Raw genomic sequence first — 27,908 nt, 5'->3', positions numbered from 1 at the left:
AAGACATCAACAAATGTTGGAGAGAGCTACGTTCATCTTTTTATTATTTTTTATTTGTGGGATAATCAAGAGTACCCATCTACGTGGTGCGAGGTAGAGGGTTCATGTCAAGTAGGCAGCTGGTCCTTGACTTATGCCAAGCAATCATGAGAAAAGCCAACCCCAAATACCCGTGACAAGGCTATGATGATGAAGAATCAAGAGTTGGCCATTGCTATCCAACAAAAAGCCTTCACATATGGAGAAGCCGAGGAGCACCAAACTTTCAGGTATGAGGGGAAGTCCCCAAGCTATGCAAAACTGACCTTAGGAACTTCTAAGAAAACTCGGCTCACCTGGAGTTGGCCCAACTTTACTCGAAGGATTAAGGCGCTTCCAAAACACTCATAATTTCTTCGAAGATCCCAAAGGTTCCCCAGGACAATGTTCCATGCTAATTCATCTCCAAGAATCTCATAACAATCTTTTATGGATATGACATTCCTAGGAATGATGCTATGTAAATGCAGACATATACTAGCCAGGGGAGAATTCCCCCACCTAAATATCATCTGAAGCCTTCTTTATCCACCTTTCAATACTTGCTTCTGAGCACAACTCACCCACTCTTCTCAAATCATCTCACTCTCTTGATCGTTTTCCAGTTCACCAAACCACACTCTGCCTTGTGACTTCTTTTTGGGCCCACACTCCCCTTCTAAGGGGATTAAAATTCTCATAAGACTTCTTCTCTCCAAATCTCCACCACTAGTGACTCTTTTGTTTCACCCTGCCTTTTACCTAGATGCTCCTCTTTTCGTTTCTTTTTCTTTTATTTTCTTTCTTTCTTTCCATTGTTTTCTTTTCTTTATTTTTCATTTTTTGAACAAGTTAGCAAAACTTGATGAAAGCGTCGAAGGCAATACTTCAACAGAGAATCCACAAGAGATCACAACAAAATCCTATCGGCAAAATACATAGGCTGATGATATGCAATTGTCACCTGTCAAGTAATTGCCAACGGTCGCCGATTTTGGCATCCACATCATCAATTTCCTTCTCAAGCTTTTGAAGCATAGCATCAACCTGAAGTTTATAATTTTTTTTTTTTTTTTTTTTTTTAAAGCACAGAATGAATATTAGCACACCTTTCAAAAAAATAACAATAAATATTAGGCTACAAGTGTGCACAACATATTTCACAATTTACAAGCACAAAGCAATACTAGATATGCAACATAAAAATATCAAGGTCCAAGGATAGGTCATGTAATAGAGCACAACATTCATATGTAAGTAGAACTTGGAAAAAGATCAAGTACATCATGGACAGAACTGTGTCAGACATCTAAAATCCTTGCACATAGGGCACATGTATGAGATTCAGACTAGAACGTTCATCTGGTGGTATGACAAAATAGTGCATTCCTCAAAAATCAAAGTGATCGGCAGTGTTTTAAATAGCAAATAGCGAGTAGCATAGCATTCACCCCTTTGAAGCGTGAGGCGTAAGCTACATAGCATGTAGCATAAGCTACACACAACTTCTGGATTTTTAATCAAGGTGCTTGGTTGCACCAATGTCATGATATTCTATACCGGATTAGACTGATTAATAATGAAATTTAACAAAATTTCATGATATTTGGTGCAATAAAATGCAACCTAAAGTAATAGGAAAGGGAAATGATTAAGTATAAAGGTAAAGAAAGAGCAATGAACCTGATTTAATATTGTTATTTAGATTATTTTACTGACAGCATTAAAAAGGTTAACTAATTTTTATTGGAAATGGAAAAATGTAACAAATCATTGAAACATCATGTGACCTACATAGCGTGTAGCGTAGTCTACATAACGTGTAGAGTGTGCAAATTATGATGTAGTGTAGGCTACATGCGACTTAAGCTATTTTCATGAGCTACTAAGTGTTAAGGCCATGCTATGTTACGTAGTGTAAGCTACACGCTACATAGCGTAGCTATTTAAAACCCTGGTGATCGGACAATCCTTACCCTCCAAAGAGAAGACTTTGCCTGTGAATGTGTACCCTATTTGCCTTTTTCAGCTTCTAGTGCCATTTTCAGGTCACAGATAGGTGCGCATCTGAGAAGCGTGGCCTTGGAGTTGCTCTCCATGGTATGGTCCACCCGATGATCGGTCTACATCTCATCCTCAGTATGGTTTTTACTTTCTAGAAGTTGGACACTATATACGGTGTTGAATGCTGACCACTCCATTTGTCTTTTTCGGCTTCTAGTGCCATTTTCAGGTCATGGAATGGTGCACATCTGAGAAGTGTGGTCTTGGAGTTGCTCTCGATGGTATGGTCCACCCGATGATCGGTCTACATCTCATCCTTAGTATGGTTTTTACTTACTAGAAGTTGGAATCCATATATATTCCAAAAGAAGGTTGGAACACATTTTGTGTCCATGACTAACACAAAGGTCAGGTACAAAAACTTCTATGCAACACAATAAAAAATATCAAGAAATTATTTCTTGTTTTGTCAATAGAGCAAATTATTTCCATAGTTAACATATTACTTGGGTAATTAAAGGCACAAGATTGTAGTTGAGAGGTCAGAACTTTTGGTCTTCCTAGGAGACAATCATGACCTGTTATGACAGTAGGGACTTTCGATTATTATAATTTTTTTGAAAGATGAAGCAAAGTTATTAGGGCCTCCCGTCATGTCACAGGGATTTACTGGAACTTGAGATCGGTGAGCTCGCTGACCTCCTCCAAGAGTCTAGGTCCTTAGACACGCAAAAGTTGATGACCAAGCGGAAGATGCTATAGTTTGGGGTGGAAATTCATCCGGAAGGTTCTCCGCTAGGTCTCTGTATGGTCTGATTTTGGGACCCCTCCTCCTTCGTTTCATCATTGATTCTATGGTGCCCCTCGTCGGGTTGGGGTCTTCGTATGGTTGGTTTCTCGCATAAGGATGCTTACCATCGATAATTTGTAGAGAAGAGCCAGGTTCTTCTTAATACTAGTTTCATATGCATGAATAGTGGGGAGTCAATCGACCACCTTTTTATTCATTGTTCCTTTTGTTGGAAAGGTGTGGAGTTCTTTCTTGTCTCTATTTCATACGAATTGGGTGATGCCGGCATCAGTGGAAGATCTTCTTTAGGCCTGGCATGGCGCGGTGTAGGGAAATGTGGAAAACCGTCCTAGAGATTACTCATTATGGTCATGTTTTGGGCAATTTGGGGGGACTAGAAATGGATGTTGTTTTAGAAATGTTCCGGTGAGGGTGGCCGAGCCAAAGTTCAAGCTTTCTTAGAGGGTTGGGTTCCTTTTGTGTAAGCCTTTGAGGCCGGTCCCCTCGCTTCCTTTCATTTTTTGGGTGTTGTATTCTTTGCTCGCTTCTGGCGAGTTCTTTTAATAAAGTGATTGTTATCTCTATTAAAAAATTATTAGGGCCTAACAGCCAAACAAAACACAAAAACAAAAAAAAGGGAACAACGAACAAGAAAAAACACAAAATAGAAAGGATAAAAATGCAACCAAACACCCAAAAAAAAAAAATCATAAAGAAATGGTAGACAAATGAAGATCGAAGGATATCGGACCACACCACTCCGGAGAGCAATGAATGAAAAGATGATCAACGGATTCCTCAGCAGTCATGCCATCAGACAAACATTTGAAAGAATATATAATCGCTTCTAAAGATAATCTGTCATGAGGATCCTTTTTCTCCCCGTTAGCCAAACAAAGGCATAGATTTTAGGAGAAGCCCCATACGACCAAACGAACGAAGTACGATGACAATATCCTCCTTGGTCAGATCAAGTAAACCCCTAGCATAGGGACCGAACTGAGAATCTATCAGAACTCCCAAAACGTTAGATAAACGAATCTTCAACTCCTAGAGACGTCGAAATCCCACAAGGCAAAGGCTAGCCAAAGTAGGAAAAGACGACCCAATAGTGGAATCACCACGCCAATATCATCCTAGAACCTCACCCTAGAGCCCTCCCCCACAAAAAAAACTATAGCCAAAATACACCTTAGGGGCCACCCGCACAACTGCCTTCCAAAGGTAGGAAGCACGATAAAGGGATGAGTCTTTTATCCAGAACATGTGGAAGTAGAGCCATACTTAGCCGCTATAATTTTCCTCCACAAATTAGAAACATCCGCCCCAAAATGCCAGACCCATTACCTAGCAGAGCTACAGATTCCAAACACCCGGTCCCAGCACTCCCCCTCATACGGATGGCACACATCTTTCCAATTCAACAGATGAAACTTACCCTTAGAGACAAGTTCTTGCTAGAGAAAATCCTCTCAGCTTATCAATACACTCGAGAACCACCTTGGGTCACCGGACGAGGGACATATAGTAGGGAGGAAGATTCAAGAAGGATAACTTGATTGAAGTAAACACCTACCCCCAAGGGAGAGCAATTTGCTCTTTGAGGGGCTAAGCTTCCTTTCCATTCTCTCCACCACCTCGTCCCACAGGTGAGCAATAGGCTTTTTTCCAGATAGAGTGATGAGGACATCTAGGCACCATTCAGAGTGTACCAAAGGAGGAGAGCTTTGGCCCCAGTTCCAAAATCTTTATGGTTGGATCATCACTATATGGGGCCCGAATAGACTACGTAGTAGTGTTGGAAGACCCCACATGCATGCTTATGCGTCTTTGAAGACCCCACACTGAAAAGATGCAGGTGGGCTGCATATCGGAGCTTATTGGACACATCTAGACTGATGGGGACATCATGCGCATGCGCACGCCCCCCACCCTATGCAAATATTCAAGGAGGAGGTGGGCCCCACTTTTGATCTAGATCGACGGCGACATCTTTGGAAGACCTCACAGTTAGGGGTTATACTATGTAGCATTGGAGTGGACCCAATCATCATAGGGATTCCACCATTGGATCTCATGATCGTGGCCCACTACCCTAGATGATCTAGAATTTTAAGTTTCGGTTATTATCGTTATTAGAAACATCATGAACGGTTTTGATTGCGTTGATTAGTTGTTATTTTTGTTACTTCGTCTCTAAGTAATAGTGTGTGATAATGGCGCGACTTTTAGGGTTTAGGGTTTTCTTATAAATAGGCAACCCCATGTAGGTTTTTTTTCATTGAAGTTTATGAATAAAATTCTGAGTTTTTTTCTTCTCTATTCCTCGGAGTTGAAGAAGCTAATTGGGTGTGAAACTCTCCCTTCCTCGAAGGGCTAACTACCGTGGTGCGAAGCCATAACCATCTCAAATCATCCCCACCTCTTACATCCCACATCCATCATCTCCCACAGCCTTCTCATCTTTAGATTTATCTTTTCTTTGCACCCATATTCTCCTTTTATAGCAGATTTTCAGATTCTGGCCCACCAGGGGGCCGAAACTTCGACGGAGCACCACGCACACACCGGACCACGGATCTACGTGAAACTTGGCGTGAGGGTGGACCTCCCCTGGCCGACCAACCCCTAGCTTGCCGTTTCCAATTTCGTGGGCCCCACATACGTGCGGACAGGAACCCACGCACGTGCGTCTGAGCTGGGTTGTTGTCCACACGCGTGGACTGTCTCAGGTTATTCTCTCTCCCCTATTTCACTCATCTCGCCTTAAATCTCTAACCCTAACCCTAGATAATCCTAAATTCAACGTTTTTCCAACTTTTGCAAACCTTAGACTTTCCTCGAATTGGAACATGGTGAATCTCTTGAATTGGAGAATAATCTTTTGCAAGAGTGGATGAATCTTACACTCTTTTAGGCATTGTTTGGTTTATAATTTTATTTGATCCAGCCCTAAACGTGTGTAGGCTTGGACCCCTGTAGATTCCCCTTGTTAAATGTTTGATCGTATGTGGGATGTGGAATTTTGTGAGTGTTTAAAATTGGTATGATCTAAAGCTTGAAATCTTGCATGTCATTTAATTTCATGTCCTACATCAAATTTGGTGTCAGAGCTTAGGGTTTTCATAGGGGAATGCATTGCATGTTTAGGGTTTAGTCTATTTACGTCTATTTTGCATTAAGTCTCATCATATAGGGCTGCTTAAGACCCATCATTCACAACATGGATTGCTGAATTTTCTGTTGTCAGAAAATCCCCAATTTTCATGGCCGAATTTTCTGTTAACGAACTATTTGGGCAGTTATGTTGCTGGAATTTTAGTAGCGTTGTGTAGTTTCCCTCATATAGAGTCTTATAGGATCATTTAGTCCCATTTAGACGCATATAGTGTATTAGAGGGTCTTTGAGTTGAGTGAGTAGTTGTATGCCCACACGTACTGGTCGTGTTTTTGGCTTGCACCCTACGCTAAACATAGAGCAATTGCAAGAGTCAATGAACAATATAACCCGACAGTTTGAGTCTTTGGGTAGGCGCTTGGAACAATGTATTGACCAACACTTTGAACAGCTTAATGTGCGCGTTAACTAACTAGAGACCTCCACCCGGGCAAACCCCACCATTGGGGAAGATGCCCAATCTCAGGCAGGTGGTCAGGATGATAGACAAAGGAATACAGGTGGCCAAAGAATTGGTCATAGGCGCGCACCCGTGCACCCATCCCGCGAGGGGCATCATGATCACTATGACCTAAATGCGCGACTCATCCAGTGAGTTAGAGTAGAGGCCCCTACGTTTGATGGCCACTTGGACCCTAAAGCTTTTCTATATTGGTTGGCGGATATGGACCACTATTTTGAGAGGTACGACATGTCGGATGCTCGTCGAGTCCGATTTGTCAAGATGAAGCTTGTGGGCCAAGCAAAGAAGTTTTAGGCTACTGTGGAGCGAAAAAAAGAAAAGTCAAAGGAGCCCCCAATAGTCCATTGGGGAGAAATGAAAGAAACTCTTAAGGAAAAGTACATCCCTTTCTTCTATCACTTGAGGTTGGTTGAAGAATGGCAGTCTCTTCGACAAGGTTTCATGAGTGTGACTGAATACATTGAGAAGTTCGAAAAGTACTTGACCCGGTGTGAAGTTGATGAGGATCTCATACTCTCTTGCTCGATTTAAGACAGGCCTCCGTTCTAACATTAGGAGAGAATTGCTCGCCAAAAACATAGACACTCTTGAACAGATGTATCAAGTAGTGTTGGAGGTCGAGCAATACCTCAAAACACTTGTGGAAAGGCGGTTTGAGCCTCGCGATTTTGGCGCTAAGGCCAACCCTTCTGGGGCTAAGCCTAGCACTGGATATCAATACAAGCCTTCTAGTAGTGTTCAATCTGGGCCCAAGGATGATAAGGGTAAAGGAGTTGTCGGGTCTAGCTCGTGCAAAAGTGATGTGACTAGATGTTTTAGATGTCAGGGGTTTGGTCACTTTGCCCACCAGTGTGGCACGAGAAAGGGCACCAAGGTATTCCTTATTAATGGGCAAGTAGAAGTAGTACACCCAGAAAGTGACGGTGAAGAGGAAGAATATGAGCCAGCAGAAACCCCTGGTGATGAGGAAGAGGAGCACAAGAGTTTACGATCCTTGCAGTTATGCGTCGTGCCTTTGCACAAGCAAAGAATACCGATGATTGGCGCCGCAACACGGCCCTCTATACTCACGCAAAATGTGGTGATAAGAGCTGCAAGATGATCGTGGATAGTGGTAGTTGTACCATGGCATCAACTGGCACTGTGAGCCATTTGGGCTTGAAGCTTGAAGCCCATCCTCAACCCTATAGTGTCTTGGGTTGATAAAACTTTCAGTCCAGTCTCGCACCGTTGTCTTATTCCTATTCAGTTTGGATCATATAAAGTCACACTTTGGTGTGATGTTGTTCCTAGGAAGCCTATTGATCTTGTCCCTATGTCCCTGTCCCATAGGTCATCAGAGTCTACAGAGTCCTTTGCACATCACGTTCATTCATTGCATCAAGAAATCAGGCGAAAGATCAATACTAGTAATAAACATTATAAAATTTCTGCAGACCAACATAAACGATTCAAGGAATTTAACGTAGGGGGCTCTGTGATGGTCCGCATCAAGCCAAAGCGGTACCCTCAAGGAGTCGTTCGTAAATTACACACGTGTAACGCTGGACCATTCAAAATTATAAAAGAAACGGCCTCAATGCATATGTAGTAGATCTTTCACCTTCCATGGGAATTAGTTCCACATTTAATGTGGAAGATCTAGTTATATTTCAGGGGACCACTGATACATTGTCCAGCCTTGCACCGAACCATCCTGATTCCCTAGACCTTTCCCTTGATTCATGGCCTCTATCCGACCCATCTTCCCAGCCTCTACCTCCCATATCTACCCTTCCCACACCTGAAGAGGAGATGGAGGATATTCTAGACCATCAGATAGTATCGACATCGGACGACGGATTTCAAAAGTTCCTGGTCAAGTGGATGTCACGCCCAACTTCAGACAGTGCGTGACTCACTGAGGAGGAGCTTCAATGACTTGATCCTAACATCTTGGAGCGATTCAGGAGTTTTGTTTCACCAATGGCGAAATCTTTGCGGCCGGGGAGAGTTGATGGGGACATCATGCACGCGCACGCCCCCCACCCTACGCACATATTCAAGGAGGGCCCCACTTTCGATTTGGATCGACAACGACATCTTTGGAGGACCTCATAGTTACGGGTTGTACTATGGAGCATTGGAGTGGAACCAATCATCATAGGGATTCCACCATTGGATCTCATGATTGTGGCCTACTACCCTAGATGATCTAGGATTTTGAGTTTCGGTTATTATCGTTATTAGAAACATCATGAACGGTTTTGATTGCATTGATTAGTTGTTATTTTTGTAAACTTCATCTCTAAGTAATAGTGTGTGCACATGGCGCGGCTTTTGGGGTTTAGAGTTTTCTTATAAATAGGCAACCCCATTTAAGTTTTTTTTCATTGAAGTTTATGAATAAAATTCTGAGCTTTTTTCTTCTCTATTCCTCGGAGTTGAAGAAGCTAATTGGGTGCGAAACTCTCCATTCCTCGAAGGGCTAACTACCGTGGTGCGAAGCCACAACCATCTCAAATCGTCTCCACCTCTTACACCCCACATCCATCATCTCCCACAGCCTTCCCATCTTCAGATTTATCTTTTCTTTGCACCCATATTCTCCTTTTATAGCAGATTTTCAGATTCTAGCCCACCAGGGGGCCGAAACTTCGACGGAGCACCACGCACACACCGGACCGCAGATCTACGTGAAACTTGGCGTGAGGGTGGACCTCATCTGGCCGACCAACCCCTAGCTTGCCGTTTCCAATTTCGTGGGCCCCACATACGTGCGGACAGGAACCCACGCACGTGCGTCTGAGCTGGGTTGTTGTCCACACGCGTGGACTGTCTCAGGTTATTCTCTCCCCTATTTCACTCCTCTCGCCTTAAATTCCTAACCCTAACCCTAGATAATCTCAAATTCGAAGTTTTTCCAACTTTTGCAAACCTTAGACTTTCCCCGAATTGGAACATGGTGAATCTCTTGAATTGGAGAATAATCCTTTGCAAGAGTGGCTGAATCTTACACTCCTTTAGGCATTGTTTGGTTTATAATTTTATTTGATCCAGCCCTAAACATGTGTAGGCTTGAACCCCCGTAGATTCCCCTTGTTGAATGTTTGATCGTATGTGGGACGTGGAATTTTGTGAGTGTTTAAAATTAGTATGATCTAAAGCTTGAAATCTTGCATGTCATTTAATTTCATGTCCTGCATCATAGACCGTTGGATTGACTAGACGCTTTCATCGGATTGTTGGATTTCGCATGTTGGATCATTTAGACCGTTGACCCATCTTGATCATTTGGGTCATCTTGGCCATGGACATCATGGGACATTAGTTTAGACATCCTAAGACATTAGTTTAGTTATGTTATTTATTTTGTGGGTTATTTTATGTTTTAGTTTATTTAAGGGGTATTTTGGATATTTTAGAATAATAAGGATGTTTTTTTCTAAAAACACCTCAATTAGTCTATAAAGGGGTGGACGTGTGAACCCTAGCGCATTATTGTGCATTGAATGAAATTTCTCTCTTTTGCTTTTGAGCAACAAAAACCTCCTATGATTGGAGTTGGTGTGATGCCATGGAATGATTCCAACTTATTCTTCTCTCATTCTTCTCTTCAAGGTAGTTTCTTCATTTTCTTCTTTCTCATATTCTCTTTTGATTCTTCCTCTTCTTTTCCTTTTATTTCAAATCAACTCAATCAAACCCTAATCCATCCAAACCTCAACCCAATCAAACCCTAACCCATCCAAACCTCAACCCAACCTAACCCAACCATCATCAGCCCCAAGTCCATATCTGTACGGTACGATTGTCCATACGGACACACGTGTATAGCTGTCCGTACGAGCCCCCCTTATTCTGTGGCCCCTCTTGCTTCGTCTCCATCATTTTTCACTTCCTCTTGACCATTAACCCCAAAACCCTAATTCCCAAAAAAAAAAAAAAAAAACCTAATTCCCAAAGACCCTAGTTCCCAAAACACTAATTCTCACAACCCTAGATTCCCAAAATCTAAAACCTTAAACCTAAACCTAGTTTAGCCAAAACCCTAAACCAAGTGAATCCCTTGAAATTAAGAATAATCCCCATGCTAGATGGAAGTTCTACCTTCCATAGGTCCTAATCGATTCATATTTTGTTAGATCTGCATTGGGAGATTGTTTACGGCTTGAACTTGAACATGTTTTGTTACTTGATTTTTTTAACTTTGTGATAGAGTAGTTTTATTGTGTTTTGATTACTTTAATTAATCTATTATTTAGCTTCAGCACATCATTCTAGATAAGTCCATCCGTCCTACATCACACAGAGGGAGGTCAAGAGAAGAGGAGGGAAAGGATCCCATTCGGCACGTCAAAATCTCAGCAAGCTGAGCAAGCACCTCCACTGGGGTATGAATGCCAAGAATTTCACTTTTAGAAAGATTGATGTTAATACCCGAAACCACCTCAAACCATTTGATCGAAATCCTCAAATTGGACACCATTGATTCCTCCTACTCACAAAACAAAATGGTATCATCTGCAAATTGAAGATGGCTAATTGGCTGAGAGAATTTCTGAACTTCAAAACTCATAAAAAAAAAAAAAACCCCACAAATTGCCCTTTGAAAAGCATCTTGCTATGAGCTTTGGCAACAATCACAAAGAGGAAAGGGAAAAGAGGGTCCCCCCTACCTAAGGTCTCAAGAGCCTTTATAAAACTAAACAAAGACCCGTTAATCAACACCGAGAAGGTAGGTAAGACACAACAACATGAGTCCACTTCTCCCCAAAGCCCATCCGCCCCATCATGAAATCCAAAAAAGACTAATTAGCATGATCATAAGCTTTCTCAAGATCAAGTTTGCAAATTACTGCTTGATTACCCATCCTGCGGCATGAGTCTATACATTCGCTGGTATCTTGCTAAGAGCTTCGGCAACAATCACAAAGAGGAAAGGGCAAGGGGGGCCTAAGGCCTCGAGAGGCTTTTTTAAAAAAAACGGAGACCCGTTAATCAACACCGAGAAGGGAACTAAAGGCACACAACAACGCCAAAGTCTCCACTTCTGCCCAAAGCCCATCCACCCCTTCATGTAATCCAAAAAAGACCAATTAACATGACCATAAGCTTTCTCAAGATCAAGTTTAGACATCACTCCTTGATTACCCAACCTATGGCACGAGTCCCCACATTCACTGGCAATCAAAGCACTATCAATGATCTATCTACCAGAGATGAAGGCGTTCTCCAAACAACCTTTTGGAGAACCACCCTAATTCTCTTACTCAACACTTCAACGATAATTTTATACGGGCTCCCAAGGAAACCGATGGATCTAAAGTTCCTGAGACAATCCGCACCATCTAGCTCGAGAATAAGGGTCAGGAGAGTGCAAGTGTGCAACCCAACTCTTTCAGGAGATGCGTTGAGGGGGGAAAAAAACCTCCGCAAAAGCAAGGAGATCCAATTTAATCAAATCCCAAAAGGTCTAGAAGAAAGCCAGAGGGAAACCATCAGGTCTAGGGCTTTATCCCTCCCCAAATACAAAACCACCTCCTTTATGTCCTCAAGAGAAATGGGCGCCTCAAGACTAAGAACTTGCTTCTGGGAAAGATTATCAAAATCCAAATTAACCAAAACAGGTATTTCCCAACCCTCATTCGAAAAAAGATTGACATAAAACTTAATAGTAGCATCACATATAGAAGTTTTATCCACTAATTTAGCATCATTCACCATGAGAGGAGACAGAATTGGCTCAAGCATGGGTGTTGGTCATCCCATGGAAAAATATGGTATCTCTATCTCCCTCCTTCAACCCAAAAACCCATGAGCTCTAATACCAATTTATCTCCTCCTCTAATAACTTAAAATGATAATAAGAAGATAACTTATCTTTAAGGATTTTATTTGTGTCTGAAAGCAAACCATTTTCCTCCTTAATGTCCAATCCTTGGATGTCACTAAGCAAACCATCCATTCCCTACTCCCTTCGATCAAAGTCATTCCTCTTCCAAGCGCGCATCTTAGCCTTCGGCAGCCTCAGCTTTCTGAACAAAATAAACCCACTCTACCCACAACCTTGAAAGAGGCCCATCAATCATAAATGAGGTCCCAAAACCCTTCAACTTCAAGCCAAGCTAGCTCAAACCTAAAGGGTTGAGGACTCCAATTAATCTCCTCAACATCCGGGAGAATTAGACAATGGTCAGACACAGGCTTAGGAAAACCTATCTATAGGGATAAAGGAAACTTCTGCACCCACCCAGGAGGCACCAGAAACCTATCTAAAAGAGACATAGCCAAGAGGTTGTCCATTCGACTAACTCATGCTTAATGACCCAATCTGCAAAACCCCTCATACTGTTAGAACTCCTAACCCCATGAAGCTTCTCATGAATGAAGTGGATAATGTTAAAATCACCCCCTAGGCAACAAGGAAAAGACTATCTATCGGCCACTGACGACAATTCTTCCAAAAAAAAAAAAACAATCCAACATTCTTCCTCACACCAAAGAGTGGGATTTCCACATCAAAAGAATACCACCCATCCCAGCAGAGTCTAAAGCCTCCTAGACCACTCCCTTACAAACATAAACAGACTCAACTAGCCTCCTATCGACCAACTAAAGCTTGGACTCATGGAGAACAATGATACTGGCTTTAGACCTTTTACATATATCTTTAAGGTGTCGTTTGGTAAATTGAAAAATAAGGTCTAAAAATTACTTTAGCTACTGAAAGCTTAAACTGCTGAATTTATGTACTTATAAGTACTGAAAAATCCGTTTGGTAATTTGTCTAAAAAAAGTCCTAATATATAAAAATAAGTATTTTTTCACAAAAAACCTGTTCAGTAAAAACCGCCCACAAATGTCTAAAATTTAGCAATTTGTCATATTTGCCCCTATTGTCTCAATTTCTATCTTTTGGAGAATATGAGACGAAACATGCTATTGCTTTGCCACCAAATTTGGCACACCTATGCCCCATCCACATACATCTCTCAAACACGACCCCTCAATTAATGGACCATGTGATATACTCTTCTTGATAGAATAATTATTACCATTTGATAATGTTAAGCAATGGGTACCATCAATGTTGTCATGTGCGATCGCACATTCGCATATGCGCACATATGTGCACTAATTGCATATGCGACAGTGGCATATGCGATCACTGCACATGCGATCGCATATGCCACATGTGCCATGATATGCGATCACATATTCAATGTATGCAATTGCATACAACATATGCGATCACATAGTTGCCAACGGTCAAAAATCTAACCGTTTTTTGACTGTTGGAAAAAAAAAAAATTTAATCCTAGTTTTTTTCTCTATAAAAAGGAATCTGAGCACTCCTACATGCACTTAAAAGCTCAAACTCTCTCTCTCTCTCTCTCTCTCTCTCTCTCTCTCTCTCTCTATTTTGCTCTCTTACACCCTCCTTTACACAATTCCAAGCCTCAAGCTCCACTCCTCCATCCATATTTCTTTCAAGAATCAAGATTGAAGTTTTAATCAAGGGACAAGTACATACATCCACAAGGATTCAAGAATCAAGATTCAATGGACATTACAATTTACAAGACAACCAAGCTCTCCATCCATTGAATTGAACTCTCTTTCTAGTTTCTAATTTTTCCAAGTTATAAATATTCACACAACACACCCACCACTCTCTCTTTCTATCTCTCTTTCTAGTTTCTAATGTATTATCTATCTCTCTTTCTATCTCATTCTCTCTTAAAGTTTCATAATATCCAAGTTCTAAGTTTTCTAACAACTTCTAACATTTTTTTTTAGTTTGTTTGTTACTTTGTTACAAGTTACAAGTTACAAGTTAGTGTTGTGTTAGTGACTTAGTGTTACAACTTACAACTTACAACAACACAACTTTATAAGTCTACATTCTACATAATTCTAGAATCAATATCAAGACTCAAGTCAAGGGTCAAGGACTCAAGGCAAAAGTGAAGACGACTTAGACAAGAAGTGGATATTGAAGAATTTGAAACCTCTTTTTAAATTTGTAATTGTAATTTTGTTTGTGTAAATCTGTCTCTTTCCCCTCTCTCTTTTCTACAAGTCTACAAGTGTAACTCAACTCTCTCTCTCTCTCTCTCTCTCTCTCTCTCTCTCTCTCTCTCTCAAGTCCCATCTCTTTAGTCTCTTACTTTAGTTTTTACTTTTTAGTTTACTTTTTAGTACTAGGCTGCTAGCAATCAATACACACACCACCAACATAACGTCTTCTTCCCAATCTTCCTCTTTGAAACCCAAGTCGAATGACCTGGGTTGGAAATATGGGCACTACCGTAGTGTTACGGAAAAGACTCACATAGTATGTGAGTATATGAGTTCCGGTGACATTGCGAGGCACAAGCAACACCTTGCACATTTACCGGGGTCAAATGCAAAAGCATGCGACAAAATTACTCCAGAAATCCGAAGAGAGATCATGAAGTATATGGAAAAACAGTCAAGAAAGAGATGCGATAGTGCCCTACGTCAGGAGGAATATTTAGAACAAGATGCAAATGAAGATATAAACGTAATTAATGTAGATGAAGCTAATCTCACTCCCCCTAATTCGACAGGCCGGTCTAGACCATAAGTACAACCAACGATCTCAAAAAGAACCCGAGGGCATGGGCCCATGGATAGATGGTGTAGACCACACCCCGAGGATGTGATCGACCAAAGGGGTTAGAGGCAAAGGGCCGGCTCAAACAACTTTAGAGGACTGGTATAAACAAAAAGATAGGAAAACCACTATTTAATATATTGCTAAGTGGTTTTACCAAATCGACATTGCTTTCAATACCGTTAAATCGAGAAGCTTCAAAGTAATGGTTGAGGCTATATGTCAATTTGGACCTGGGCTTAGACCTCCTTTATATCATGAAATGAGGGAGACATGCTTGAAAACTGAAGTTGAATATACACGATCCTTCATAACTAAATACAAGGAATCGTAGAAAAATATATGGGTATTCACTAATGGCCGATGGATGGACTGATAGATCCAGTCGGTCTCTCATTAACTTTTTGGTAAATTGTACAGCTAGGACAATATTCTTGAAGTCCGTGGATGCATCGGGTCATTCACACAGGAGAATACTTGTTTAGATTAATAGATAATGTAGTTGAGGAAATAGGTGAGGAATATGTTATACAAGTAATTACAGACAACGCAGCCTCGTATGTAATAGCTGGAGAAAAGGCGTCGTTTATTTTGGACCCCTTGTGCAGCTCATTGTATTAATCTTATGTTAGAAGATATAAGTAGGTTATTTATAAGTATGACTGGAAGGGCTAGAAGAATCACGGTCTTTATATACAAACACGCCCTTCTTATCAGTCGAATGAGAAAACATATTAGGGGTAACTTGCTACATCCAGCAGTCACCCGTTTCGCTACAGCCTTTTTAACACTACAAAGATTACATGAAAATAAAAAATCAAAACTTAGAAGCTTTGTAGTGTCAGCAGATTTTACAAGTGAGCCTCGGTCAAAGAAGGCTGAAGGGAAACAAGTTCAACAATCCTTTCACAAAGTTTTTGGACACAAGTGGTAAAGGTGCTAAAAGTATCCGAGCCCTTAGTCACTATGTTGCGATTGGTGGACGAGGATGAGAAGCCTGCAATGAGCTACATATATGATGCAATGGAAAGGACGAAAAATAAGATCATGGACCATTTTAACTATAGAGACCGTGATTACAAGCCAATTTTAGATATTATAGATAGAAGATGGGGCAGTCAAATGTCATCTCCATTGTATTCGGCTGCTTACATCCTTAACCTAGCTTATTTATTCGCTTCTGCTGATCCAGCAGAAGCACTTACTGTACATATGATTGGATTTATTGATGTCTTGGAAAGAATGATTCCAGATAGAGAAGAACAGGACAAGATCTCAAATTTGTTGGACTTCTATACAAAAAGTGAGGGGATGTTCTCAAGAGATATCATAATAAGGCATCGTACAATGAAATTACCCACTAAGTACTACTATGAATGTCAGTCTTAGTGTCTTACAAATAGTTTTTCTACAAAGTGTCTCTAACCTACTTAAACTATTTTTCTTAACTGACTGGTGGGCTGCCTATGGAGTGGACCCAAACAGGAAGGATCCAGCTCTAAAGAAGCTGGCTATGAGGATTCTTAGACTTACATGTTCTGCCAATGTTGCGATCGCAATTGGAGCATGTTCGAGGCGGTAAGTTTAGACTGTAGAGTAATTGTAAACTTCAATTTTTTTAATGTAAGGCCTAAGCTAAATTAATTACCTAAATAGCTAATGCCAAATGTGTTTTCTTTCATGCAGATTCATACCAAGAAAAGGAATCACCTTGAGCAAAAAAAGCTTAACGACTTTGTTTTCGTTCAATACAATAAAAAAATTGCGAGAACGATTCCAAACTAGGAAAGAAAAGCCTGGTTTCTTTGAACCTATCTGCTTAGATGAGTTAGATGCAGATAACGAGTTGCTCGCAAAGACGGAGGACCCGGTATTTGCTGCAAAAGACCTGACATGGGCACAAGTTGAAGATGTCGCATACGGATCGACACCCGGTGAAGGTAGTACCACTCAAAGGCGAAGGATGGGGGGAGCTGGGGGGCGAGTAATAGTTGTTAACTCATTGAAGATATTGAGGAGATGGAAGGAGATGGTGATAATGATCAAGCTGAAGATCATTATCACCATTAGATGCTGATGAAGTATTAGTACATACAGATGATGAAGAAACAGAAAAAGAAGTGTATGTGGAAGAAAGAGATGACTCGACTGATGATGGTGATGATGATGGTGGTGGACCTGGTAGTGATATGCCACAATGGCAACTAGATCAATGTATATAGTATATAATTAGATGAATAATAAATAAATAACTTCTTCTTTTTGTTTACTAAGTATGTTGATGTTGATTGTTGATATATGTAGTGTTGAATGTTGAATGTTGAATGTTGATATTTCATATTTGTTAAATGTTAACTATATTGTAGAATGTAGAATTGTTGATGAATGATGACTTAATATTTAATTCATTATGTAATTGGTTTTATTTTATTTAAATTAAATGTATTTCAAGGGCCAGTGGCATATTATAATTTATTCATTTTTTTCTTAATTTATCCCTAATTTTCTGATTTTTTTTAAAAAAAATTTGAAAAATGTTATAAAAAAAAAATGTGCGATCACATATGCGCATAAACATATGCAATCGCACACTATCGCATATGCTATTTAACAACATTGGGTACCATTGAATTAAATAAATATATGAAATAAACAAAAATTATCCACCATCTTTAAAAAATCAAACACTTTTTTTCACCTCTTAATAAGTGTAGGCCACCATAGGAAACAATGGTCATTGACTATTAAAAACTTTTCCTAGGCCACGAAAGTTTTGGATCACACTAATTGTTTAATGGCATGAGCCTAAGGAGGTAGATTGAAGGCTCGAATGGACCACAACAGAGGAAGTAGTGGAGATTAAATTCCTCCAGTCGAAAACTTCCTAAGGCCTACCGTGGTGATTATTTGTCATCCAACCCGTTCTTATGGCCACATAAACCTTATGAAGGGAAAAAATAAATATCAGCTTGATGTAAAACTTCTGAGCCCCCCGAGAAGTTTTCAATGGTAAGCTTTCGATCCCAACTACTTCCTATGGTGTGGACCACTTGAGCCTTCAATCTACCTCATTTTTTGGCTCATGCCCTAAAATTATTTGTCAAAATGGAAGGACGTCATGGATAAAACATATACATCACGGTGGGGCCATGGAAGTTCCATATGTCAACACTTTCAGTTTTCTTCTCTTGACCTGGAATGTGCCCACCTTGACGTGTGTAATCAGTATCCACCCTGATCATCCATTTTTCTAGATCATTTTAGGGCATTATCCAAAAAAACGAAGCAGATCCAATTATCAGGTGGACCATACCATGGAAACACTAGTGATTGACCATTAGTGGGCCACAAAAGTTTTGGATCAAGCTAATAATTGTTTTTAACCATCATTCAGACTATCAACAGATTGGATGGCAAATAAAATATACAAAAACATTAAGGTGTGCCCTAAGAAATTTTTAATGGTATGGTGTTCAATCACCACTGTTTTTGGAGTATAGTCCGCCTGATAATTGGATCTTCTTGATTCTTGGGATCATGCTCTAAAATGATCTGGAAAAAATGGATGGACAAAGTAGATATAGAATATACACATCAAGTTGGGCCCCACGGTAAGGGATACACAATCTTGGGTGAGGCCAGATCTCACCTAATCCATTCCCTGCACCACACAGCAAGCAACAAAATGTCTTGACATGTGAAATTTACGTGGGCCACACAATGATGTATTTCTTAGATCACATCGTCCATCCATTTTTTTCATATCATTCTAAGATACTAGACCAAAAGCAATGCAGATTCAAAGCTAAAGTGGACCACACCTGTGAAAACAATAGGGATTGATGCTACCGTTGAAAACTTCTTGGAGCCATAGAAGGTCATCTGATCGAGCTGATATTTGTATTTTAACTTCATCCAGGTATGTGTGATCTTATGAACACGTCAGATGGAAAATAAGACTCATGGTTGGCCATAGGAAAGCTTCAACGGTGGTTTGTTCAATCCCCACTGCTTTCTTTGGTGTGGTCCACTTGAGGTTTGAATGTGCCTCATTTTTAGGCTCATGCTCTGGAATGATCTGTAAAAATTGACGGATGGTGTGGATCTAAAACATAAATCATTGTGGGGTTCTGAAAAGTTCCACACGTTAAAAGACATGTTGTGTAGCACGCATTCTATATGGGAGAGAAATCCGGCGTATCTTGTTAGCTTGAGTTGTCGGAAATGACATGGACCAATGAAAAGCCACGGTGCTGGAATTTTGTGTGCCTTCAACATAGACAATCTGCACTCAATCCACCTAATGGACGGTGCTCTATGAGCCCCACCATAATGTATGTGTTTTATCCACACCGTCCATCAATTTGGTGAGATTATTTTAGGGCATGAGTAAAAAAAAAAATGAGGCAAATCTAAAATTTAAGTGGACCACAGAGCAATGGAATTGGACATCTACCTTTTTGAACATTTTGGGGGCTATAGAAGTTGTAGATCAACCTGATATTTATGTTTTCCCTTCATCCAGGTCTGTGTGACCTTATGAACGGTACGGATGGAAAATAAACATCATGGTGGGTCCTAAAAAGGCTTAAAAATAGAAAAGAAAATTATTGAAATTTCACCTTCAAGTCAAGGATTAACCAGAAGAAAGGAGCGATTTGAGAAGGATTTGGCTTCCAGATAATTAGGGATTTTTGGTGAGAGAATCGTACAACATTTTGAATATCTGAAAGGGTAATCTTACCATTTTTAAATGTTGACAAGGATATTTTGGCCAAAATTCAACCAAAATTTTAAAAGGAAATGACTTATTGCATTCCACGATAAGTTTTAAGCCAAGTTGCGGTGGCTGAAAAAAAATCCCTAAATCTTAAGTGATTTTTCCAATTAAGCACTGAATGTCTTTTGGTTACCAAACTGTCTGAATTACCAAAATCATTGAAAATAGCATTTTTCTGTAATAAGTTACGAAATTAAGTTTTACCAAACGCACCCTAAGTTGGATGCATTTCTGGGGACATCTTAACCCACTAACATTCCAACTAAAGATATTCATTGGGGAACAATCCTAACCCCTCTTCCCTTTCTATCGCTTCTAGGAATCCCTTCCAATTGACCACTTGGGACAACCCCTAAATTTACTAGTTCCCTACACCCCTTGGAAAACTGAGCAGAGCGACCCTGAATACCACCCGAAGAAACCCTGATGCCTCTTTCTTCCACCATCTGAAAGAGGGCTACATAGTCCTCCACCTTATCCCCAAACACAACCCACAGCAATCTAGGCACATGGCATAAGGCCTCCCTCACCCATCTTTTTCCCTTCATGGACGCAGCCAACACCTCCAAACTCTCCCAAGGATAGAAGGAAGCCAAATTTCCCTGGGGGGTCTGAACATCATCATGACAGGGAGCTGACCGAAGAGGAAGGACATCGAAAGCATCATCCAAGGAACCAGAAAATATAAACTCCAAAGCTCTTGATTCCTCAAACCGACAAATTCAAAGCATCATCCAGGCAATGATTATAATGTGAACCATATATATTTATCATGACAAATCTCAATGGAAGTCATGATTATGAGTTTGCTTTCAAAAGAAGTTTGAAGTACCTGGAAAGAGGCTGAATTATTACAAGGTCATCTATGTGCTTGATGTTAAATTGGTGTGCCTACATATGGCAAAGTTGTGGTATATGCACATCAAATAATGAAACCTAATTTCATTCTACAACATTCTCGAAAGTTGTGAATGAAAAAGATGTGAAACCATTAGCAGTTGTCAAAGTCATCGAATCCAGCAGAACAGGAAGTGGAATCGGCAAGCAATGAAGGGTGCATTTAACAGATACTTACCCTATCTACAAGTGCTGAAGAAACCTTGTTGCCAATAGCCATTTCAGCTGCACGGTCACTCTCCTCCCTGGCAGCTCTATATGCCTTCTTTGCTTCTTCTTCCCCATCTGTAGCCTCTTTTTCTACCATGCTGTTGTACAGTTCTATCTACAAAGAATAACAATGCACAATTAAAATATAGAACCAAATACAAAAATGGAGAAAGGGAATCTATTAAGACTTCGTAAGGGGAAAAAAGGGAAGGCAGTGGGAGAAAATGTCATTTGTAAAAACTGGTAATTCTGCATATATGGCACATATACAGTCACAGAGATCAAGCGTTTATTTTAGGAATTGAAAATAGGAACACAACCCAACTTCGAACAAGAGTGGCAAAGAAAATTTTGTTTTTATTTGCTTCTCTTCTCAAAATTGAAAAGCCTCCCACTTCTAAATCCCTTGGGAATGTGGACCATTCCTGCATTTGTTTTCTTAGGGGCCTATTTACAGGGCAACAACTGACAGTTGGGATTTAGGATCATCCAACCCAAGAGACTTCTTCAAATGGTCCATCCATGGAGGGGCATATCATATCAAGGATTTGGCCACAGAACCATTGCCCCTGCTTGTACAAATGAAGGCCCGAGGAAACTACAAAAACTTGGACCCAGAATCATGTAATTCCTCTTCTTCTTCTTATTTTTTCTGTGAAAAGTAATTCCTGTTCATTTAACCCATCGGACCTGCAGAATTAAAATCCACATCCCAGAGATACAAAAGAAGTTACATGACCAGCCTTCCCCTAGGTGAGATATACCTCTTTGTTGACCATGCTCAAAAATTCTTCACGCTCCCTACTGACTGACTGCAAGTGTTGGTTGCAAAATGTAAGTTTCAGGGGCTCAGAATAACACATATGATAGAGGCTTCAAAAGATCTGGAAAATGAAGCATTTCAATCCTTACAGATGCTGAAGCTAGAAGAGCCAATGCATGGCTAAGTTTACTAAGCTCCTCTTGTTTCTCCAATGTTTTTGCTGTTGCCTTCTCTTGTGATTCTTTTGCAGTTGGAATAGTCATTTCCTTCAAAGCCAGATCCTCCTGGTCAGTCCCAGATTCCTTCATCCGAGCTAGCTCTTCTTCCTCTTTCTCTTCCTCTTCCTATAGAAGATAAGTTAGTACAACTATTTCTAATGTAACAAAGCCCCCAAAACAAACAACACATCCAAAAACTACAATTGATCTATTGAACTAAAATCAATGTATCGAACCAGACATAAATGGAAGTGCATGGGAGACTATCTATGAGAAACAATGAAGCTTCTCAGAATTGATAAAAAATGGTTCTAGTGAAAGAGAGAAAGAAAAAAAAAAAAAACAATGGTTTTCTTCACATAGTTTTCAATAGGCATTAGAGCAGAACCAGCATTTTAAATATCGACAATATTGGCCGATATATCCCACGATATATCTTGTATCCCACGTGCGATACGAAACTCGCAAGTAGTGCGATATATCTCACATGTTCGATTCGGTGAGCATTTTCGATTTTCTATCCTTTTTTTTTCTTCTGTAAATCGTGTTAAATTAGCGTCAAATTGTTACAAATACATGGATTGGAAGCTTCAATTTTGAGATTTGGAGGAGATGGGCCGAGTTGCTGAAAGTTGAAAAAATCAAAATTTACCACTTGGTCACAAATCGGTTGCAATCCTTATGTCCAAACATAAAATCAAACATGTATGTAACCTAATCTAGTGATTCTTCTTTTGCTTTTGAATGTATTGGTTGTGTTTCCACACGTTTTCTTATATTTATAAATTATATGCATAAACTTTGAATATACTTGCATCAATTCAGTTAGACAACGCATGGATTAGGACCCGATACAAAGAAAACCTATTATGTGCACATATTTTTTGTAATGTTTTGATGTATAAGTGTGTGTTGACGTGTTTTTTTAACAAAAACTGAAGTTTCATTGAAAAAATCGACCAATTTCCCATTGTTTCCCCATGTTTCCAACAACAACAATACATTATGCGATACAACCGATATATCCCATGCGATAACTAGGGGTGTACACGAACCGAACTAGCTCGGTTAGCTCGCTCGACTCGACTCAAAAAAGCTCGATTCGACTCGGTTCAAAGTTGAGTTCGAGCCAAGTCGAGCTGATTTTTTTGAGCTTGAAAATGAGTTTGAGCCGAGTTCGAGCAAGCCCCAGCTCGACTCGACTCGGATCGAATCCAGCTCGAATCGAACTAGTTCAGTGACTCGGTTACTTTGCCATTGATGTTGCTCACCAACTGTTTGATAAAATGACTCAACGAAATGTGGCTGGTGGCAAGGAAGGTATGTACATGAAACAAATACCTCTTTTTTTTTTTTGTTATTTAGAAGTTGTTTGAGAAAATACCTGTAAAACCATTGCCTCTGTTTGTAAAACAGTGGGATTTTGAAGTTGCAGTTAAGGTGTCTGTGGAAATGCCTCAATGGCGAACTCGGCTCGATCTTGGCTCGAACTCGGCCCGAGCTGGCCCGAGCTGCTGACCGACCTGAGCCGAGTTGGCCAGTCAGGCTCGAGGACCGAACCAAGCCGAGTTCAAGCTGAGGTCAGCCACTGTTCGAGCCGAATCGAGCTGAGGCCAGCTCGACTTGGTTCAACTCGATGTACATCCCTAGCGATAACCGATACGTATCTGTATCCCAAAGGTCCGATACATAACGTGATACAGATATTTCGAACACTGAGCAAAACAAGGATGAAAAGGTAAGGGTCTTCTTTATTGGGTCATGTAGCAAAAACAGCTGTTAGATAAAAGCTGTTATCTAACTTTTTTATCCTCTCTTTTTTTCTTTTTTCTTTTTTTTTTCTTTTTTTTTTTTGTTTTTGAGAGAGAGAGAGAGAGAGAGAGAGAGAGAGAGAGAACAATAATTTATTAAAAAGCTCACCATGTGAGAAAAGAATACAGGCCCAAAAAGACTACAGCTGAAAAAAGGAGCACAGATCGAGAGAATTAACAGTCTTTAAATAGGGAGCCAAATCCATAACATAAAGTTTCACTTTACGGATAGTTTCCTCAACCGAAGGATCCTTATTCTGGAAACAACAGTTGTTATTTTATCAATAATAGCCTTTTAAATAACATAATAATGGCTGTTATAAACACAGGCCATTTTTCTAAAAATATAACAGCATTGCGTTATGGTATATAACACCGACTAGGTAAAATCAGCCGTTATTTTCTCCCGAGCCTGACATTCCATTTTCCTCTCTTTCCTTTTCATAATTTTCATGACCATTGCATAATGGCAATGCCCATTGGCTGCCACAAGGTCATTACACTATTTTTAAGACCTTGTTGCCAGGTCAACCCACACCTGAGCGCTTAAGGCCACCGGAGGCTGTGGATTTTTTTAAAGATTAAAAAGATGCATGAATTCGTTAACATAATCAGATAATGAGATACCATTTCTCATCATGTCACTTCTCCGAATTGGTTTTTGTGGTAATTCATTACAAACGAGCGTGATGAACATATTGACAATTGAGAGTGAGTTGTGTTAATGCAATAAATCGAGTGTAACGAACGTATTGACTACCAAAAGTGTGTGTCATAATAATCCACTATCCTAAAAATATGTGCAAGGAAAGTGATGCTTGAAACAGCCTGTCCAAAGAGAAAATTTAAGACATTGGATTAGATTATAACAAATATACTAAAAATACAAGGAAGCAGATGAGGCAAAACATCTATTAATAAAGGGAATATCAAACCTAATAACAGTGCATCCCACCATGATAACATGACAATGATCTAGACTGTTCACTAAGTGGGTCCCACTCCCACCATGTTCAGATCACTGAGTGTGGACTGCATTCAATGGTTATTGTGTTGGATGATTCTACCCGTCTGATTGATAGACCTTTTCAAATTCAATGCTTATTGTTGTCAATATTCCTGTCTACTGTCCATTTGTATACCAAAGATCAAAAAGTTATGATGGTGATCACTGAGAATTTTTCTGCATCGGTCAATCCAGTAGGATCCACTACGTGAATGGTTTGGATCATGGACCTTTGAGCTGCCTGTTGAATCTGAATGCAGCACACCAGATGTCTAAATTGGTGCTCAGCACAAAGGTTAGATTACACCATTTATAAGATAGTTGATTCTACGCGTAGGCAAAATGCACTCAAGGATATGGATCCCAAGGTCCACAAAAAGGTAAAACGGCTATAAATTTGCAAGAGGCATCAAGGGCAGGTTCTATCTCATACCTTGATAAGTTCCTCTTGCATTTCAAGGAACTCCAATTTCCTCCTCCTCTCAGAAACGGAATCTTCAGATGGCAAAGCAGTTACACCAACAGTATCCACAACTTCATCTGGCAGAGAGGATAGTGTAGCTTGAACAGCCTCTTCAGGCCTCGTCTTTCCAGAAACAGTGAAGGCTCTGACAAAAGCACGTCATATCAACACAAAGAAGTCTGCAAAGAAGCCAACATTTTGAAGCATATATATAACTGATGACACTTCATTACCTGGAAAGAATCAGAAGAGAAGATGGCACAGAATGGTTGAGAGATAAATCCAACCAGTCACGAAGCTGCCAACAGAAATTCCCATTTAAATTGAGTAGATGCGGACTTTTGAAACTTCTAACAAGGATAGACGTCAAAGATTCCTTGAGCAGCCTTTTTTTTATTCTATAGAAAGATCTTATGGCCTGATCTGTGACAATATCTGAATGAAATAAATGAAGTACGAGGGTGAATTGTTACATAGAAAGGTCTTAGAGTGTTCTCACAAGCCATCTCCAGTCATCCTTCCCTCCACATATAGAAACACCTCTCATTTTAAAACACTCAGGTGCCATGTCTTCTCCCAATAGTGCCCCTTTACCAATTGTAGAAATTTAAATACATAAAACGCTTATGCCTACCTTTCCTTTTATTATCTTTTTCACCTTTTAGTTTTTTTTCCTTTTTGTCCAAATTTTTCAGAAGTCAGATATGGTAAAACCAATACTAATTCAAATTAGCATGAGCAACAAGCAAAGTAAAATATAGAAAATAAGTACAGGTATTAGCCACATTTTGCAAGTGTCACAGCTGCATATCATAAAACATTAAAGGTGAGGATCATGGCCAAACAAACACCTTTCTCGCTGCATCTTTTCTAGGTAGCTATAATATCAAGCATATTAATTGAAGCAATCATTCGAAGCTGAGCTTGACTTGAAACGAAGTTAAAGTCAAAATAAACCTGCTGGCGCATTTCCTCAATCGAAAGTAATCCCAATTTGCCTCGGTCCCTACACGCTTGCCGAAGTTCAGTTTCTGAAAGTGACTCTACACCCTCAGCCTGGATCATTTTGTCATCATTTTTTATCCTGATTAAAAAAATGCAAATTTTCACTTCAGGATGATTACTAGGATTCAATTCCTAACCTGAATGGGAAATGAAAAATAAGTAACAACAATAAGCATAAGGAAGAAATTAGCATTTATAAAAGGGCAGAACTAATAGAAGTTAAAAGATTAAAACACATTCTCCTGGATACTCGTAAATTCTTACTGTGCAAGTCTTTTCCGAAGCATATATCGTAAGTATGCATCTGTCCCATATGGGCTGATTCCCATATATTTGCACATATTTACTAACCTAGGCCTGTAACAACAGATATTACAATGAATGTATGCAGTAGAATCAGGAAAAACAAAGAAAATAATCATTGAAAAATGAAAGTGGAGACCTGCTGATGTTGTCCAGAGTCAACTCATCATTGAACAACTTTGCAAAGCCCAAAATTTCATCATTTGAAACACGGGCACCAGTCCTGACCTGAAAAAAAGCATCCCAACATCATAGGTCCTATGGTGTTGCTGTTGCTAAAAGTCTAAAACAAGGAGACTACAGCTGTGTTTCAATTCATGGATTCCATTTGGATTCCATGGATAACGTAATGATACCCAATAATAATTTCCATGGTCAATGTCGAAAATAAGGTTCCAAAAATGGGTGCATGCTTGGATAGCAAGTAGAATCCTCAAATTCATTAGAAAACAATCACCTTGTTTTTTGTGCCAGAGAATTCGAACCATGGATAACAGTAATGATTACTGTGTGGAATCCATGTGTCCAAACAGCCCAACTGTCGTGACAGTGGAGAACAATTTCCACTTCCGCATGAACTCCATGCACCCAAACATGCCCTAAATTATTACACTTCAGATGGATTTTGAATTGATCCTTGATAGAGTGGAACAACAGAAAAGGATTCATGTAGTGTAGCCAACTCCAATTAATTGGGATAAGGCCTAGATGATGATGAGATGAATTTTGAATTGGTATCTAGATCCCATAAAGTAACAGAAATGACAAAACAATAACATCAACAATATATACCTTGTTTAAAAATTCATCGAGATCTTCTGCAGTCTTTTTAATTTCTCCACTGCGTGATATTTGAACTTCCTTTGCCATTTCTTTGACAGTGTCCTGTAAAAACTTTGCATACTCGATTCTTGCATTAAGCCGCCTTTTTAATGCTTCCTACAGGTTGAGCATCAAAAGTTAAAGTAAGACCCAACGTCCTCATTGAGGACATACACACTTATGATATATCTAAAAGACAGATGGGCAGATGATAAAAAACATGTAAGTGGACATGCATAGGAATGAGGGCCTGTGAAACGGCGCACCTTATTCTTCTTGCAATAACACAGTTTTAGTCAATAGATATAATTTTAGCTATTCTTTCTTGAGGTGCACTCCACTGGTAACGCAAGCACCCTAAGCTTTAGGTGGTACCAGGCAGATGTGGAGCCCACGTGATGTGTCCAAGCAATCCAACCCGTCCATCAGATGCATCAGCTCAAGTTACTCAAGGTCTGAAAAAACAGACCGATCCAACACTCAGGAGAGCCACAGAAAAGGGAACGAGATGGGAGGAAGAGATGGGAGGAAACACCCACCGTTGATTTGCATCT

At 40.0% G+C, this 27,908-nt stretch overlaps 1 protein-coding gene across 2 annotated transcripts in view; it reads right to left on the bottom strand.

The window, feature by feature from the left end:
• Positions 1–27,908, bottom strand: part of LOC131246043 (uncharacterized) — a 75,912-nt gene that overhangs the window by 45,218 nt on the left and 2,786 nt on the right. For both annotated transcript variants that reach the window (XM_058245912.1, XM_058245914.1), the window contains exons 4-13: positions 27,325–27,471; positions 26,672–26,760; positions 26,494–26,586; positions 26,182–26,308; positions 25,458–25,522; positions 25,195–25,369; positions 21,876–22,070; positions 21,728–21,775; positions 20,932–21,078; positions 983–1,065 (exon numbers count right to left, since the gene is read on the bottom strand). In XM_058245912.1, coding sequence (XP_058101895.1) covers positions 983–1,065; positions 20,932–21,078; positions 21,728–21,775; positions 21,876–22,070; positions 25,195–25,369; positions 25,458–25,522; positions 26,182–26,308; positions 26,494–26,586; positions 26,672–26,760; positions 27,325–27,471 — 1,169 coding nt within the window. The remainder of the gene's footprint in view (positions 1–982; positions 1,066–20,931; positions 21,079–21,727; positions 21,776–21,875; positions 22,071–25,194; positions 25,370–25,457; positions 25,523–26,181; positions 26,309–26,493; positions 26,587–26,671; positions 26,761–27,324; positions 27,472–27,908) is intronic.

Source organism: Magnolia sinica, chromosome 5 (assembly GCF_029962835.1).
Source record: "Magnolia sinica isolate HGM2019 chromosome 5, MsV1, whole genome shotgun sequence".
Lineage (NCBI taxonomy): Eukaryota > Viridiplantae > Streptophyta > Magnoliopsida > Magnoliales > Magnoliaceae > Magnolia > Magnolia sinica.
Note: the sequence above shows the minus strand (reverse complement) of the source record. Positions and strands in the feature narration are given on the sequence as shown.